The following is a 15,051-nucleotide window of genomic DNA, read 5'->3' on the forward strand; positions in this document are numbered from 1 at the left end:
TCCATCCGCGGCTAAGGCCGGCCCCGCAACCCTGCCCCGCAGCCCAATCCTGAGCCCCGCCCACGTGAAGCTCCGCCCCATGTTGGTCCGTCCCACCAAGGCCCCGCCCCACAGAACAAGGCCACGCCCCGGCGCAGGCGGCACCGATCCCTGCATTCCGCCTCCCGGCCAGACGCCCACCCTTAAGCCCCGCCCCACAGAAGGCCCTGTCTCGCCTGAGACCCCTCCTCGACTCCCCCCACCTGTCCATCGCGTGCTAAGCCCCGCCCCCTAGAAAGTCCTGCCCCGCCCACCTGGCTAATGCCTCGCCCCTCGGGCCGCCTTACTGCTCGGGCCCGCCCTGCCTAGGCCACACCCACCCGCGCCTTCGGCCCCGCCCCGGAAAAGCCCACTCGAGGCCCCGCCCCCACGCCTCTCTGGAGGAGGCGGGGCGGAGCCGCGTCCCTCCCCGCTTCCCTGGGCGCTGCAGCCAGCGGACGGCCAGGCTCGGGGTCCTGGGGCCGACCCAGCCCAGCTCTTAGAGCCTCGCGTTCTCCCCCTGCCCACCGCACCCCCGTCACAAACAGCCCGGGACCGCGGTGGCCTCCGGGCTTCCCCCTCGGCTGGACCCACAGTGGAGGCAGCCTGCTCGCCCGACTTGCTCCCCTGGGATCTTGGGGGGAGGGGGGCGGAGCCTGGGACCTGGATCTGGACCTGGATCTGGGACCCGGGCGGGAGGCCCGCTCTCCCACAGGAATGCGGGGAGGAGTCGCGTTCCCTGTGCGCTCCCTGGCGCTGCAGGTGGACCCCAAAGTGAGAGGAACGGATGGGTGGATTAGCACACAAAAGGCACACTGGCTTCGAACGGAAAGACAGGCTTTAATAACAACCAGAAAACACACAGTGAGGCAGACACCGCAGTGTGACAGGCTGAGGTCCCAGGAGGAAGAAAAAGTCCTTTGTTCCAAGCGAAGCAGAGCCTATAAGATGGCCACCCGCCAATAGTCCCAGAAATAAAAACAAAAGCACAAGGGGGACCACGGCTGGCCAGGATGAACACGGCCAGGGACAGGCCTGCTCTGGATTCAAAGGAAAAACACGGACCACTGGAGGCCATGGGAAGGGAACGATGTTACCAGATACATGTAAACACTGAGCCGCCCAGCCATTGGCTCCGTGGTTGAGCAACGGCCCAGGAACCAAGAGGTCCCGGGTTCGATGCCAGGCTTGCCCACTCCAGCCCCAGTAGGGGGCTTGCTGGACGCAGCCGACCGATGTTTCTCTCTCATCCATGTTTCTATCTCGCTATCACTCTCCTCTCTCTATTAAATCAAAAATGTACACATTTTAAAAACGAAGTGAAACCTCATTAAAGAATATTTTCAAATCTTGAAGAGTAAGATATATTTGAGAGTTAACATTCCACCACATAAAAAGTCCATTCACCCTCAAGACAGAGAAAGAAGTAACAGGCCAGTTTCAGGGTCAAGAGTGGCCTTCTGCAGCAGCTGCAGGTACGAGAGGTTCTCGTGCGTGTTGGGGTCGAAGAAGCCCTTGGTGTCGTCGCTGGGGTCGGCCAGGACACGGTTCATCTCCTCGTCGAAGTAGCCGCGCTGGTAGGCCACCTCCACGGGCACGCGGTGGCTGTGCACGGGGTCGATGATGCCGCCCGTGGCGATCTGGGCCTCCAGCAGGCGGATGCCGTGTTCCCGCACGATCAGCTCCTTCTTCATGGCCTGGAAGAGGGAGATCTGCTCCCCGGTGTAGGGGTCGATGTAGCCGGTGACCGCCCGCTCGGCCGACAGCAGCTTGTCCCGGATCTCGCCGCCCACCAGGTCCGCGGCCACGGCCTCGTCCACGGACAGCCGCCGGTTGCCCACGGGGTCGATGAGGAAGCCGGTGGCCGCCTGGGCCTCCAGCAGCACCAGGGCCGTGCCCGGCCGCAGGTGGCCCTTCCACATGGCCTGGTAGACGCTCATCTTCTCCCGCCTCCCGGGCTTGTCCCTGGCGGGCACCAGCACCCCCGCGATGCAGCTGGTGCCCTCCAGGTAGCGCTTGACTGAGTCCATCTCCATCACCTCCTGGGGGCTCTTGGTGCCCTGGGCCAGGCCCTGCAGGGTCTCGGGGTCCAGCACCCTGGAGACGCCCAGCTGGGACGCGGTCACCTGGCGCCTCAGGCCCGGGAAGGACATCTTGCTGAGCCGTTGCTCCGTCTCCTCGACGACCTGGGTGAGGATGGCCACGAGGCCCGGCAGGGCCAGGGTGCCGGCTGCGTGCTGGGCCAGCAGCTCTTCCCGGCGGGCCTGGCTCAGGTAGGAGGAGGAGAGGACGTCCCACACGGACACCGGCTGCCCTTGGAATCGCCCGGCGTGCACCTCCATGGTGGCCGCCCGCAGAGCCTGCTCCTGGAGGCGCCTGGCGGCCTGGGGGTCACCACGCCCCGGGGGGCTGGGCTCCTGCAGGTGCTCGGTGCCCTGGGCCCCCTCGGCCGCCTCGATGATGGTGGTCAGCCGGCGGGTCAGCGCGGGCAGGCCCAGCCTCCCCGAGCGGAACTGGGCCAGCAGCTGCTCCCTGCTGCCGGCGCTCACGTAGTCCGACTCCAGCACGTCCCACACGGGCACGGCCGGCCCCCGCAGGCGGCCCACCTTCACCTCCATGGTGACCGCACTCAGGGCCCGCTGAGGGTTGGCCGGGGCCGGGTGCGGGCTCCCTTCCTGGGCGCCGGCCAGCAGCGAGGTGAGCGAGGCGCCCAGCTCCTGCGCGGTCAGCGTGCCCGCCCGGTACTTGACCAGCAGGTCCTGCCGCAGGCTCTCGGACACCTCCCGGTAGAAGAGCAGCTCCCAGACCGAGACGTCCAGGCCAGGGGTGCCGCCCGCGCCCGGGGGCAGCGTCACGCGGACATCGTGAAGGGCGCGGCGCAGCTCCTCGCTGAGCTGGCGCACGACGGAGTCCTGGCCGGCCAGCGGCAGCATGTAGAGTCCCGTGTCGGGGTCGCGCACGCAGCGACGCAGCAGCTGCAGGTACGTGAGGTTCTCGTGCGTGTTGGGGTCGAAGAAGCCCTTGGTGTCGTCGCTGGGGTCGGCCAGGACGCGGTTCATCTCCTCGTCGAAGTAGCCGTTCTTGTAGGCCACCTCCACGGGCACGCGGTGGCTGTGCACGGGGTCGATGATGCCGCCCGTGGCGATCTGGGCCTCCAGCAGGCGGATGCCGTGGTCCCGCACGATCAGGTCCTTCTTCATGGCCTGGAAGAGGGAGATCTGCTGCCCGGTGTAGGGGTCGGTGTAGCCGGTGACCGCCCGCTCGGCCGACAGCAGCTTGTCCCGGATCTCGCCGCCCACCAGGTCCGCGGCCACGGCCTCGTCCACGGACAGCCGCCGGTTGCCCACGGGGTCGATGAGGAAGCCGGTGGCCGCCTGGGCCTCCAGCAGCACCAGGGCCGTGCCCGGCCGCAGGTGGCCCTTCCACATGGCCTGGTAGACGCTCATCTTCTCCCGCTTCCCGGGCTTGTCCCTGGCGGGCACCAGCACCCCCGCGATGCAGCTGGTGCCCTCCAGGTAGCGCTTGACCGAGTCCATCTCCATCACCTCCTGGGGGCTCTTGGTGCCCTGGGCCAGGCCCTGCAGGGTCTCGGGGTCCAGCACCCTGGAGACGCCCAGCTGGGACGCGGTCACCTGGCGCCTCAGGCCCGGGAAGGACATCTTGCTGAGCCGTTGCTCCGTCTCCTCGACGACCTGGGTGAGGATGGCCACGAGGCCCGGCAGGGCCAGGGTGCCGGCCGCGTGCTGGGCCAGCAGCTCTTCCCGGCGGGCCTGGCTCAGGTAGGAGGAGGAGAGGACGTCCCACACGGACACCGGCTGCCCTTGGAATCGCCCGGCGTGCACCTCCATGGTGGCCGCCCGCAGAGCCTGCTCCTGGAGGCGCCTGGCTGCCTGGGGGTCACCACGCCCCGGGGGGCTGGGCTCCTGCAGGTGCTCGGTGCCCTGGGCCCCCTCGGCCTCCTCGATGATGGTGGTCAGCCGGCGGGTCAGCGCGGGCAGGCCCAGCCTCCCCGAGCGGAACTGGGCCAGCAGCTGCTCCCTGCTGCCGGCGCTCACGTAGTCCGACTCCAGCACGTCCCACACGGGCACGGCCGGCCCCCGCAGGCGGCCCACCTTCACCTCCATGGTGACCGCGCTCAGGGCCCGCTGAGGGTCGGCCGGGGCCGGGTGCGGGCTCCCTTCCTGGGCGCCGGCCAGCAGCGAGGTGAGCGAGGCGCCCAGCTCCTGCGCGGTCAGCGTGCCCGCCCGGTACTTGACCAGCAGGTCCTGCCGCAGGCTCTCGGACACCTCCCGGTAGAAGAGCAGCTCCCAGACCGAGACGTCCAGGCCAGGGGTGCCGCCCGCGCCCGGGGGCAGCGTCACGCGGACATCGTGAAGGGCGCGGCGCAGCTCCTCGCTGAGCTGGCGCACGACGGAGTCCTGGCCGGCCAGCGGCAGCATGTAGAGTCCCGTGTCGGGGTCGCGCACGCAGCGACGCAGCAGCTGCAGGTACGTGAGGTTCTCGTGCGTGTTGGGGTCGAAGAAGCCCTTGGTGTCGTCGCTGGGGTCGGCCAGGACGCGGTTCATCTCCTCGTCGAAGTAGCCGTTCTTGTAGGCCACCTCCACGGGCACGCGGTGGCTGTGCACGGGGTCGATGATGCCGCCCGTGGCGATCTGGGCCTCCAGCAGGCGGATGCCGTGGTCCCGCACGATCAGGTCCTTCTTCATGGCCTGGAAGAGGGAGATCTGCTGCCCGGTGTAGGGGTCGGTGTAGCCGGTGACCGCCCGCTCGGCCGACAGCAGCTTGTCCCGGATCTCGCCGCCCACCAGGTCCGCGGCCACGGCCTCGTCCACGGACAGCCGCCGGTTGCCCACGGGGTCGATGAGGAAGCCGGTGGCCGCCTGGGCCTCCAGCAGCACCAGGGCTGTGCCCGGCCGCAGGTGGCCCTTCCACATGGCCTGGTAGACGCTCATCTTCTCCCGCTTCCCGGGCTTGTCCCTGGCGGGCACCAGCACCCCCGCGATGCAGCTGGTGCCCTCCAGGTAGCGCTTGACTGAGTCCATCTCCATCACCTCCTGGGGGCTCTTGGTGCCCTGGGCCAGGCCCTGCAGGGTCTCGGGGTCCAGCACCCTGGAGACGCCCAGCTGGGACGCGGTCACCTGGCGCCTCAGGCCCGGGAAGGACATCTTGCTGAGCCGTTGCTCCGTCTCCTCGACGACCTGGGTGAGGATGGCCACGAGGCCCGGCAGGGCCAGGGTGCCGGCTGCGTGCTGGGCCAGCAGCTCTTCCCGGCGGGCCTGGCTCAGGTAGGAGGAGGAGAGGACGTCCCACACGGACACCGGCTGCCCTTGGAATCGCCCGGCGTGCACCTCCATGGTGGCCGCCCGCAGAGCCTGCTCCTGGAGGCGCCTGGCGGCCTGGGGGTCACCACGCCCCGGGGGGCTGGGCTCCTGCAGGTGCTCGGTGCCCTGGGCCCCCTCGGCCGCCTCGATGATGGTGGTCAGCCGGCGGGTCAGCGCGGGCAGGCCCAGCCTCCCCGAGCGGAACTGGGCCAGCAGCTGCTCCCTGCTGCCGGCGCTCACGTAGTCCGACTCCAGCACGTCCCACACGGGCACGGCCGGCCCCCGCAGGCGGCCCACCTTCACCTCCATGGTGACCGCACTCAGGGCCCGCTGAGGGTTGGCCGGGGCCGGGTGCGGGCTCCCTTCCTGGGCGCCGGCCAGCAGCGAGGTGAGCGAGGCGCCCAGCTCCTGCGCGGTCAGCGTGCCCGCCCGGTACTTGACCAGCAGGTCCTGCCGCAGGCTCTCGGACACCTCCCGGTAGAAGAGCAGCTCCCAGACCGAGACGTCCAGGCCAGGGGTGCCGCCCGCGCCCGGGGGCAGCGTCACGCGGACATCGTGAAGGGCGCGGCGCAGCTCCTCGCTGAGCTGGCGCACGACGGAGTCCTGGCCGGCCAGCGGCAGCATGTAGAGTCCCGTGTCGGGGTCGCGCACGCAGCGACGCAGCAGCTGCAGGTACGTGAGGTTCTCGTGCGTGTTGGGGTCGAAGAAGCCCTTGGTGTCGTCGCTGGGGTCGGCCAGGACGCGGTTCATCTCCTCGTCGAAGTAGCCGTTCTTGTAGGCCACCTCCACGGGCACGCGGTGGCTGTGCACGGGGTCGATGATGCCGCCCGTGGCGATCTGGGCCTCCAGCAGGCGGATGCCGTGGTCCCGCACGATCAGGTCCTTCTTCATGGCCTGGAAGAGGGAGATCTGCTCCCCGGTGTAGGGGTCGGTGTAGCCGGTGACCGCCCGCTCGGCCGACAGCAGCTTGTCCCGGATCTCGCCGCCCACCAGGTCCGCGGCCACGGCCTCGTCCACGGACAGCCGCCGGTTGCCCACGGGGTCGATGAGGAAGCCGGTGGCCGCCTGGGCCTCCAGCAGCACCAGGGCCGTGCCCGGCCGCAGGTGGCCCTTCCACATGGCCTGGTAGACGCTCATCTTCTCCCGCTTCCCGGGCTTGTCCCTGGCGGGCACCAGCACCCCCGCGATGCAGCTGGTGCCCTCCAGGTAGCGCTTGACTGAGTCCATCTCCATCACCTCCTGGGGGCTCTTGGTGCCCTGGGCCAGGCCCTGCAGGGTCTCGGGGTCCAGCACCCTGGAGACGCCCAGCTGGGACGCGGTCACCTGGCGCCTCAGGCCCGGGAAGGACATCTTGCTGAGCCGTTGCTCCGTCTCCTCGACGACCTGGGTGAGGATGGCCACGAGGCCCGGCAGGGCCAGGGTGCCGGCCGCGTGCTGGGCCAGCAGCTCTTCCCGGCGGGCCTGGCTCAGGTAGGAGGAGGAGAGGACGTCCCACACGGACACCGGCTGCCCTTGGAATCGCCCGGCGTGCACCTCCATGGTGGCCGCCCGCAGAGCCTGCTCCTGGAGGCGCCTGGCGGCCTGGGGGTCACCACGCCCCGGGGGGCTGGGCTCCTGCAGGTGCTCGGTGCCCTGGGCCCCCTCGGCCGCCTCGATGATGGTGGTCAGCCGGCGGGTCAGCGCGGGCAGGCCCAGCCTCCCCGAGCGGAACTGGGCCAGCAGCTGCTCCCTGCTGCCGGCGCTCACGTAGTCCGACTCCAGCACGTCCCACACGGGCACGGCCGGCCCCCGCAGGCGGCCCACCTTCACCTCCATGGTGACCGCGCTCAGGGCCCGCTGAGGGTTGGCCGGGGCCGGGTGCGGGCTCCCTTCCTGGGCGCCGGCCAGCAGCGAGGTGAGCGAGGCGCCCAGCTCCTGCGCGGTCAGCGTGCCCGCCCGGTACTTGACCAGCAGGTCCTGCCGCAGGCTCTCGGACACCTCCCGGTAGAAGAGCAGCTCCCAGACCGAGACGTCCAGGCCAGGGGTGCCGCCTGCGCCCAGGGGCAGCGTCACGCGGACGTCCTGCAGGGCGCGGCGCAGCTCCTCGCTGAGCTGGCGCACGACGGAGTCCTGGCCGGCCAGCTGCAGCAGGTAGAGCCCCGTGTCGGGGTCGCGCACGCAGCGACGCAGCAGCTGCAGGTACGTGAGGTTCTCGTGCGTGTTGGGGTCGAAGAAGCCCTTGGTGTCGTCGCTGGGGTCGGCCAGGACACGGTTCATCTCCTCGTCGAAGTAGCCGTTCTTGTAGGCCACCTCCACGGGCACACGGTGGCTGTGCACGGGGTCGATGATGCCGCCCGTGGCGATCTGGGCCTCCAGCAGGCGGATGCCGTGGTCCCGCACGATCAGGTCCTTCTTCATGGCCTGGAAGAGGGAGATCTGCTCCCCGGTGTAGGGGTCGGTGTAGCCGGTGACCGCCCGCTCGGCCGACAGCAGCTTGTCCCGGATCTCGCCGCCCACCAGGTCCGCGGCCACGGCCTCGTCCACGGACAGCCGCCGGTTGCCCACGGGGTCGATGAGGAAGCCGGTGGCCGCCTGGGCCTCCAGCAGCACCAGGGCCGTGCCCGGCCGCAGGTGGCCCTTCCACATGGCCTGGTAGACGCTCATCTTCTCCCGCTTCCCGGGCTCCTTCCTGGTGGGCACCAGCACCCCCGCGATGCAGCTGCTGCCCTCCAGGTAGCGCCTCACGCTGGCGTCCTGCCCCACGTCCTCCACGCTGCTGTGTCCCGCCTCCAGCTGCTGCAGTGTTTCCTGGGTGATGATGGCCGCCCGGCAGAGCTCTTTGGCCGTGATGTGCCTCCGGATGCCCCGGAACCACAGCTGCTTCGCGCTCTTCTCCTTCTCGTCGATCATCACGAAGATCTTGTTCACCACCGTGTCCAGCGCCTTGGCCGTGTCTCGCTTGTATTTTCCCACCAACTCCAGCTTCTTCTCCTCCGTGACATACTCGGAGTTCAGCAGCTCCCACACGGACGGCCGCTGTCCGCGGTACCTGCCCACCGGGACGTCCACCCGCTCGACCTCCAGGGCCTTCCTCGTGGCCTCGTCGATGTGTGTGCTGTCCTTCTCGTCGCGGGTCACGGGGAACAGAGCCCAGCCCGTCCCCTCTTCCTGGCGGCTTCGCCCCTGAAGCTCCTGGTACGTCACCTTCTCGTGGGTGTTGGGGTCCACGAACCTCCTGTTCATGTGCTTCTGATCAGACACGAGGGGGTAGGTGTCTCGTCGCAGACAGCCACGCTCGTAGGCCGTGTCCAGCGGGAGCCGGAGGTGGTGCCGCGGGTCGACGACCCCGCCCGTGGCCACCTGCACTTCCAGCAGCCGGAGCGCCTCCTCCCGCTTGACCAGCTTCCTGTCCATGGCCTGGCACAGCGGGACCGTGTCCCCCGTGTCTGGGTCCACGTAGCCTTTGGCGGCCTTCTCGGCGTCCAGGAGCCTTTCCCGAAGCTCCTCGCCCACCAGGCCGGCGGCCACGGCCTCGTCCACCGAGAGCCTCCGGTGGCCGCGGGGGTCCAGCAGGTAGCCTGTGGCCGCCTGGGCCTCCAGCAGCAGGGCCGCGAACCCTGTGGGGACGAGGCCCCTCGCGCTGGCCTCGTAGAGGCTCAGCACCTCCTGCGTGGAGGGGACAGTCACCCCCGCGATGCAGCCGCTGCCCTGCAGGGCGACCTTCACGTTCGGCAGCCCCAGGAGGGCCTGGGCCCCGGGCCGTGAGTCCAGCGTCTTTTTGTCGATGACGCCGGCGTTGAACAACTCTGCGGCGGTCACCTCCCCGCCGATCCCGGCCACCCTGACCGCCTGGTGTTGCTTCTCTGTCTCCTCCACGACGGCCGTGATGAGGCCCAGCAGCTGCTGCAGGTTCAGGGCCCGGGCCTGCCACTGCTGGGCCAGCTCCCGCCGCCGCGCCTCCGAGAAGTACTGCGACGACAGCAGGTCCCAGACGGAGACGGTCCGCCCGGCGAACCGGCCCACGCGCAGGGTCATGGTCTGCGCCCGCAGAGCCCGCCTGGTGGCCTCGTCCACATACGCGTACGTCTCCCCTTTCTTAACGATTTGCAGCAGGTACAGGCCGGTCTCGGGGTCGCGCACGCAGCGCTCCAGCAGCTGCAGGTACGTGAGGTTCTCGTGCGTGTTGGGGTCGAAGAAGCCCTTGGTGTCGTCGCTGGGGTCGGCCAGGACGCGGTTCATCTCCTCGTCGAAGTAGCCGCGCTGGTAGGCCACCTCCACGGGCACGCGGTGGCTGTGCACGGGGTCGATGATGCCGCCCGTGGCGATCTGGGCCTCCAGCAGGCGGATGCCGTGGTCCCGCACGATCAGGTCCTTCTTCATGGCCTGGAAGAGGGAGATCTGCTCCCCGGTGTAGGGGTCGGTGTAGCCGGTGACCGCCCGCTCGGCCGACAGCAGCTTCTGGTAGGTTTCCTTGCCGAACATCCCCGCCCCGAAGGCCTCCTCCACGGTCAGCTTCCGGTTCTCCGTGGGGTCGATGAGGAAGCCGGTGGCCGCCTGGGCCTCCAGCAGCACCAGGGCCGTGCCCGGCCGCAGGAGGCCCTTGTCCAGGGCCTCCGTGATGCCCATCCGCTTCTGCGTGGCCTGGACCAGGACGCCGGCGATGAAGTTGCCTCCCTCCAGGAAGGTCCGCACGCTGTCCATGGCGGTCACCTCCTGCACCGTCCTGGTGCCCTGGTTCAGCTCGTCCAGGGTCTTCTTGTCGATCACGTGGGACCGGAACAGGTCGCCGGCCGACACCTGCTTGCGCAGCCCCCGGAAGACGGCCTGCGCGGGCTTGGTCTCCGAGGCCTCGACCAGGGCGGTGAGGGCCTGCACCACCTGCCGCAGGGCCGTGGCCCGCCCCGACTGGCAGAGCGCCGCCAGCTCCCGCCGCTTCTGGTCGCCCACGTACTCCGAGTGCAGCAGGTCCCAGAGCGAAACGGTGAGCCCCTTGAACCTCCCGGCCCCGACGAGCACCTTCATGGCCCTGAGGGCCACGGCCGTGTGGTTGTCCACCTCCAGGGCCACGCCCTGGGGGAGGGGCAGCAGCCACAGGCCGGTGTCCGCGTCCTGGACACAGCGCTCCCTCAGCTGCTGGTAGGTCACCCGGTCCCGCCTGCTGGGGTCGAAGAAGAACTTGCTGTCCTCGTCCGTCCCGGTCAGCGCCTGGAGCGTCTGCTCGTCCAGGAGGCCCAGCCTGCAGGCCGCCGCCGGGGGAAGGTGCGCCCCGTGGGCGGGGTCCACGGCGCCCCCCGTGGCCAGCTGGGCCTGCAGGAGGGGCAGGCCCTCCCGCCGGGGCACGAGCCCCTTCTCCATGGCCTGCCACAGTGAGAGGGGGCTCCCGGAGAGGGGGTCGGTGTAGCCGGCCGCCGCCCGCTCCGCCTGCCTGAGCTGCTCGCTCAGCGCCCCGCTCACCAGCCCGGCCTTGACGGCGGCTTCCACGGACAGCCTCTGGTTGGTCAGGGGGTCCACGAGGGAGCCGCAGGCGGCCTGGGCCTCCAGCAGGCTCTGCCCCAGGCCGGGGGGCAGCAGGCCGTCCTGCACGGCCTGGGCGATGCTGGCCTTGGTCCCTGAGGGCTGGAGCAGCACGCCGGCCACGGCGCCCGTGCCGCACAGGCAGGCCTTCACTGTGGGCTCCTCGGCCACCTCGGCGGGCGACCGTGCGCCCTGGGTCAGCGCCGCCAGGGTCTCCTGAGTGATGACGCCCGCGTCCAGCAGCCAGACCGCGGGGACCTCGCCCCGAGGGCCGGGCACGGTGACCCGGGCCCGGGCCAGGAGCTTGGCCCCCTGCACCCAGCCCTGCACGGCGGCCTGCAGCTGCGGCACCGTGGTCTTGCCCACCTGCACGTCCTCCAGGTAGTCCCGCCGCTGCTCCTCCGTGAAGTGGCAGGAGGCCAGCAGCTCCCAGAGGGACGAGCCGTCCTCCGCGCCCGGCGTGGCCTGCAGGGTCTCCCGCAGCTGCTGGTCGGAGGGGCCGGCGGGCACCCCTTCCTGCACGGGCAGCAGGTAGAGGCCGGAAGCCTCATCCTTCAGACACTGGCCCAGGAGCCGGGCGTAGCTGGTGCGGCCCCGGCCGTCCGGCGCGGGGAAGGTGTCCGGGGAGCTGGACAAGGCCGCCTCCATCTCCTGGTCGATGCAGCCACGCTCGGCGGCCACGGGCAGGGGGAGGTGGTAGTGGCCGGTGGGGTCGATGACCCCTCCCGTGGCCACCTGGGCCTCCAGGAGGCGGGCGGCCTGCTCCTCCCGGACGAGGCCCTTCTTCATGGCCTGGAACAGGGACACCCGCTCCTCGGAAAAGGGGTCTCGGAAGCCGGTCAGGGCGCCCTCGGCCCGTCGCAGCCGGGCGTACAGCTCCGGCCCCACCAGCTCCCTGCGCACGGCCTCCTCCACCGACAGGGCCTCCTGGCTGTCGGGGTCTATCAGGGCTCCGGTGGCCGCCTGGGCCTCCAGCAGGGCCAGGGCCAGGCCCGGCCGCAGCAGCTGCTGCTTCATGGCCTGGTAGAGGCTGAGCCTCCGGTTGGAGGCCGGCAGCAGCACCCCGCCCACGGCGCCCGAGCCGCGCAGGTACGTGCGGACGCGGTCCACGCGGAGCAGGGCCTCGGGGCTGAGCGTCCCCGCCAGCAGCCGGTCCAGGAGCTCCTGGTCGATGATCTGGGCCTCCAGCAGCTGGTAGGCGGTGGCCCGGCCCCGCAGGGCGGGCAGCGTGACGTCCGCACACCTGGCCGCCTCCCTCTGCAGCAGCTGGGCCACCTGCTCCAGGGAGACCTCGCGCCGCCGGAAGCGGTGCAGGAGCTGCCGCCGCCGGGCCTCACTGAAGCACTCGGAGTTGAGCAGCTCCCACGCCGACACCCGCCGCCCCCGGAACCGCCCGTACTTCCCCGGCAGCAGCAGGTTCTGGAAGGCCCGCCGGGTGGCCACGTCCGCCAGCTGGGGCTGGGCACTGCTGAGCGGCAGCAGGTACAGGCCGGTCTCGGGGTCGCGCACGCAGCGCTCCAGCAGCTGCATGTAGGTGAGGTTCTCGTGCGTGTTGGGGTCGAAGAAGCCCTTGGTGTCGTCGCTGGGGTCCGCCAGGACGTGGTTCATCTCCTCGTCGAAGTAGCCGTTCTTGTAGGCCACCTCCACGGGCACGCGGTGGCTGTGCACGGGGTCGATGATGCCGCCCGTGGCGATCTGGGCCTCCAGCAGGCGGATGCCGTGGTCCCGCACGATCAGGTCCTTCTTCATGGCCTGGAAGAGGGAGATCTGCTGCCCGGTGTAGGGGTCGGTGTAGCCGGTGACCGCCCGCTCGGCCGACAGCAGCTTGGCGAACACGCTGGGCCCGATGACGCCGGCCCTCAGCGCCTCCTGCACCGAGTACCGCTTGTTCTCCTTGGGGTCGATGACGAAGCCGGTGGCGGCCTGCGCCTCCAGCAGGATGAGGGCCGTGCCCGGCCTGAGCAGCCCCTTCCTCTGCGCCTCGTCGATGCTGAGCCGCTCCTGGGAGCCGGGCAGCAGCAGGCCGGCGATGCAGCCCGTGCCCTGCAGGTACCGCTGCACGGAGTCCAGGCTGCCCACGTGCTGGGCCGTGGTCTGCCCGCGTTCCAGCTGCTCGTACACCTCCGGGCAGATGATCTCCGCCTTCAGCAGCTCTCCCGGGGTCACGGGGACCCGCAGCCCCGAGAAGGTGATCTTGGCCGCGGATGCGGCCTGCTCCAGGGTGGTCCTCAGCACCGTGGCCAGCTCCTCCACCGACAGGGCCCCCGCCCGGTGCTGCTGGGCCAGCGCTGCCCTCTGCCCCGCGGGCACGGCCTCGGCGAAGAGCAGCTCCCACAGCGACACGGGCCGGCCCTGGAACTTGCCTGCGGAGACGGTGGTGGTGGCTGCACTCAGGGCCTCCTGGGTGCTGTGCTCGATGAACGGGAGTCCCTGTGGCTCCTCCCCAGGGGCCTCCCCAGGGAGGGGCAGGAAGGCCAGCCCGGTCTCGGGGTCGGTGAGGCAGCGGGCCAGCAGCTGCCCGTAGCTGAGGCTCTCCTGCGTGCCCGGGTCCGAGAAGCCCGCGGCCCGTGACAGCTGCTGCTGCGTCTCCTCGTCCAGGCAGGCGAAGCGCAGGGCGGCTTCCAGGGGCAGCCGCAGCCTGCGGGCCGGACACACCAGCCCGCCCGTGGCCAGCTGCGCGTCCAGCAGCCGCAGCGCCAGGGGCTTGTCCACCAGCCCCTTCTTCATGGCCTGGAAGAGGGGGAGGCGGGAGCCGCTGAAGGGGTCGGGGAACCCCGCCACCGCCTGCTCGGCCTCCAGGAGCTGCCCGTGCAGCTCGGGGCCCACCAGGCCCGCCCGGACCGCCTCGTCCACGCACAGCCGCTGGCCCGTGGCCGGATCCACCAGCGTGCCGGTGGCGGCCTGGGCCTCGAGCAGCGGCAGCGCGGCGCCCAGCGGGAGCAGGTGCTCGGCCACGGCCTGGAAGAAGCTCTTCTTGCGGCCGGCGGGCAGCAGGACGACGCCCGCCACAGCCCCGGTGCCCTGCAGGCAGCGCTGCACCTGGGGGCGCGCGCTCACGTCCGGCACCGCCAGCCGGCCCTCCTGCAGGCCCCGGGCCGTCTCCTTGTCCAGGACCCCCGCCTCCAGCAGCTCCGCCAAGCTGGCCGCCCCGCTCAGCGTGCGGAAGGTGGTCTTGAGCGGCAGCAGGGCCAGCCCGGTGCCGGGGGCCGGCACGCACCTGCCCAGCAGCTCGCGGTAGCTCAGCCGCTCCAGAGTGTTGGGGTCCAGGAAGCCCGGCGCGCGCTCCGCCAGGCCGCGCTGCGTCTCCCGGTCCAGGAGGCCCTGCTGGCAGGCCAGCTCCAGGGCCACCCGCACACCCCGGGAGGGGTCTATCAGGCCGCCTGTGGCCAGCTGGGCCTCCAGCCAGCCCCACCCCAGGGCCCGGTCCACCACCTCCTTCCCAATGGCCTGGAAGAGGGGCAGCTTCTCGCCCCCGTAGGGGTCAGCGTAGCCGGTGACCGCCCGCTCGGCCGCCAGCAGCTTCTCCCGCAGCTCCAGGCCCACCAGGCCCCGCTGCAGGGCCACCGACACGGGCAGCAGCTGGCCCTGCGCGGGGTCCACGAGGCCCCCGGTGGCCGCCTGGGCCTCCAGCAGAGCCAGCCCGAGCCCGGCGGGCAGCAGGCCCTGCTTCATGGCCGCGTAGAGGCTCAGGGCCCGGCCAGAGGCCTCCACCAACACCCCGGCCACGCTCCTGGCCTGGGGCCCAGGGGGAGAGCCGGCTTCCGGCACGGCCTTGATGGTCTTGGGGACCGTGGCCGGCTCAGGGCCGCTGGAGGCCAGGACGTCAGGAAAAGCGTCGCCGTTCATGGTGCCGGCTGGCTGCAGGCCTCGCTCCGCTCGCCGGGATCCGCTGTGTCTGCTCCCTGCGGAGGGTGGAAGGGTCCGTGAGGGGCCCTGGAAGGCCCAGGGGGGCAAGGTCACCCGGGAGCAATCGGGGGCCAATCCCCGAGTCTGGGTGCCCTCCAGGGGACGGGGTCAGCACCCAGGTGAGTCCCTCCATCCCCGGGCCGGCCCAGGAGGGACCAGGGCACGGAGACCCCAGCGACGCCTCTGCTCCCTCCCATGGACACGCTCAGGCCTCCCTCCAGCCCAGCACCCTCCCCCCACCCCATGCCCGGGGGGTGCTGGGCCCGTGTGCCTGCCTCGGGCCTCACCACCCTGTTCACGGACACCAGCTCCC

At 70.9% G+C, this 15,051-nt stretch overlaps 1 protein-coding gene across 1 annotated transcript; it reads right to left on the minus strand.

Annotated features, from left to right (window-relative positions):
• Window positions 1-838: 838 nt before the first annotated feature.
• Window positions 839-14,688, minus strand: EPPK1 (epiplakin 1). The gene has a single exon (XM_070392522.1). It carries the CDS (start codon window positions 14,676-14,678, stop codon window positions 1,428-1,430), a length of 13,251 nt encoding a protein of 4,416 aa, XP_070248623.1. The 5' UTR covers window positions 14,679-14,688; the 3' UTR covers window positions 839-1,427.
• Between the last annotated feature and the right edge of the window lie 363 nt (window positions 14,689-15,051).

The sequence above is a fragment of the Myotis yumanensis genome, unplaced genomic scaffold (genome assembly GCF_028538775.1).
Source record: "Myotis yumanensis isolate MYYU_CA2020_CCGP unplaced genomic scaffold, mMyoYum1.0.hap1 SCAF_15, whole genome shotgun sequence".
Taxonomy (NCBI): domain Eukaryota; kingdom Metazoa; phylum Chordata; class Mammalia; order Chiroptera; family Vespertilionidae; genus Myotis; species Myotis yumanensis.

Excerpts from the sequence above, each read along its gene's own strand:
- EPPK1 (XM_070392522.1), bottom strand. The coding sequence starts at position 14,678 with ATGAACGGCGACGCTTTTCCTGACGTCCTGGCCTCCAGCGGCCCTGAG.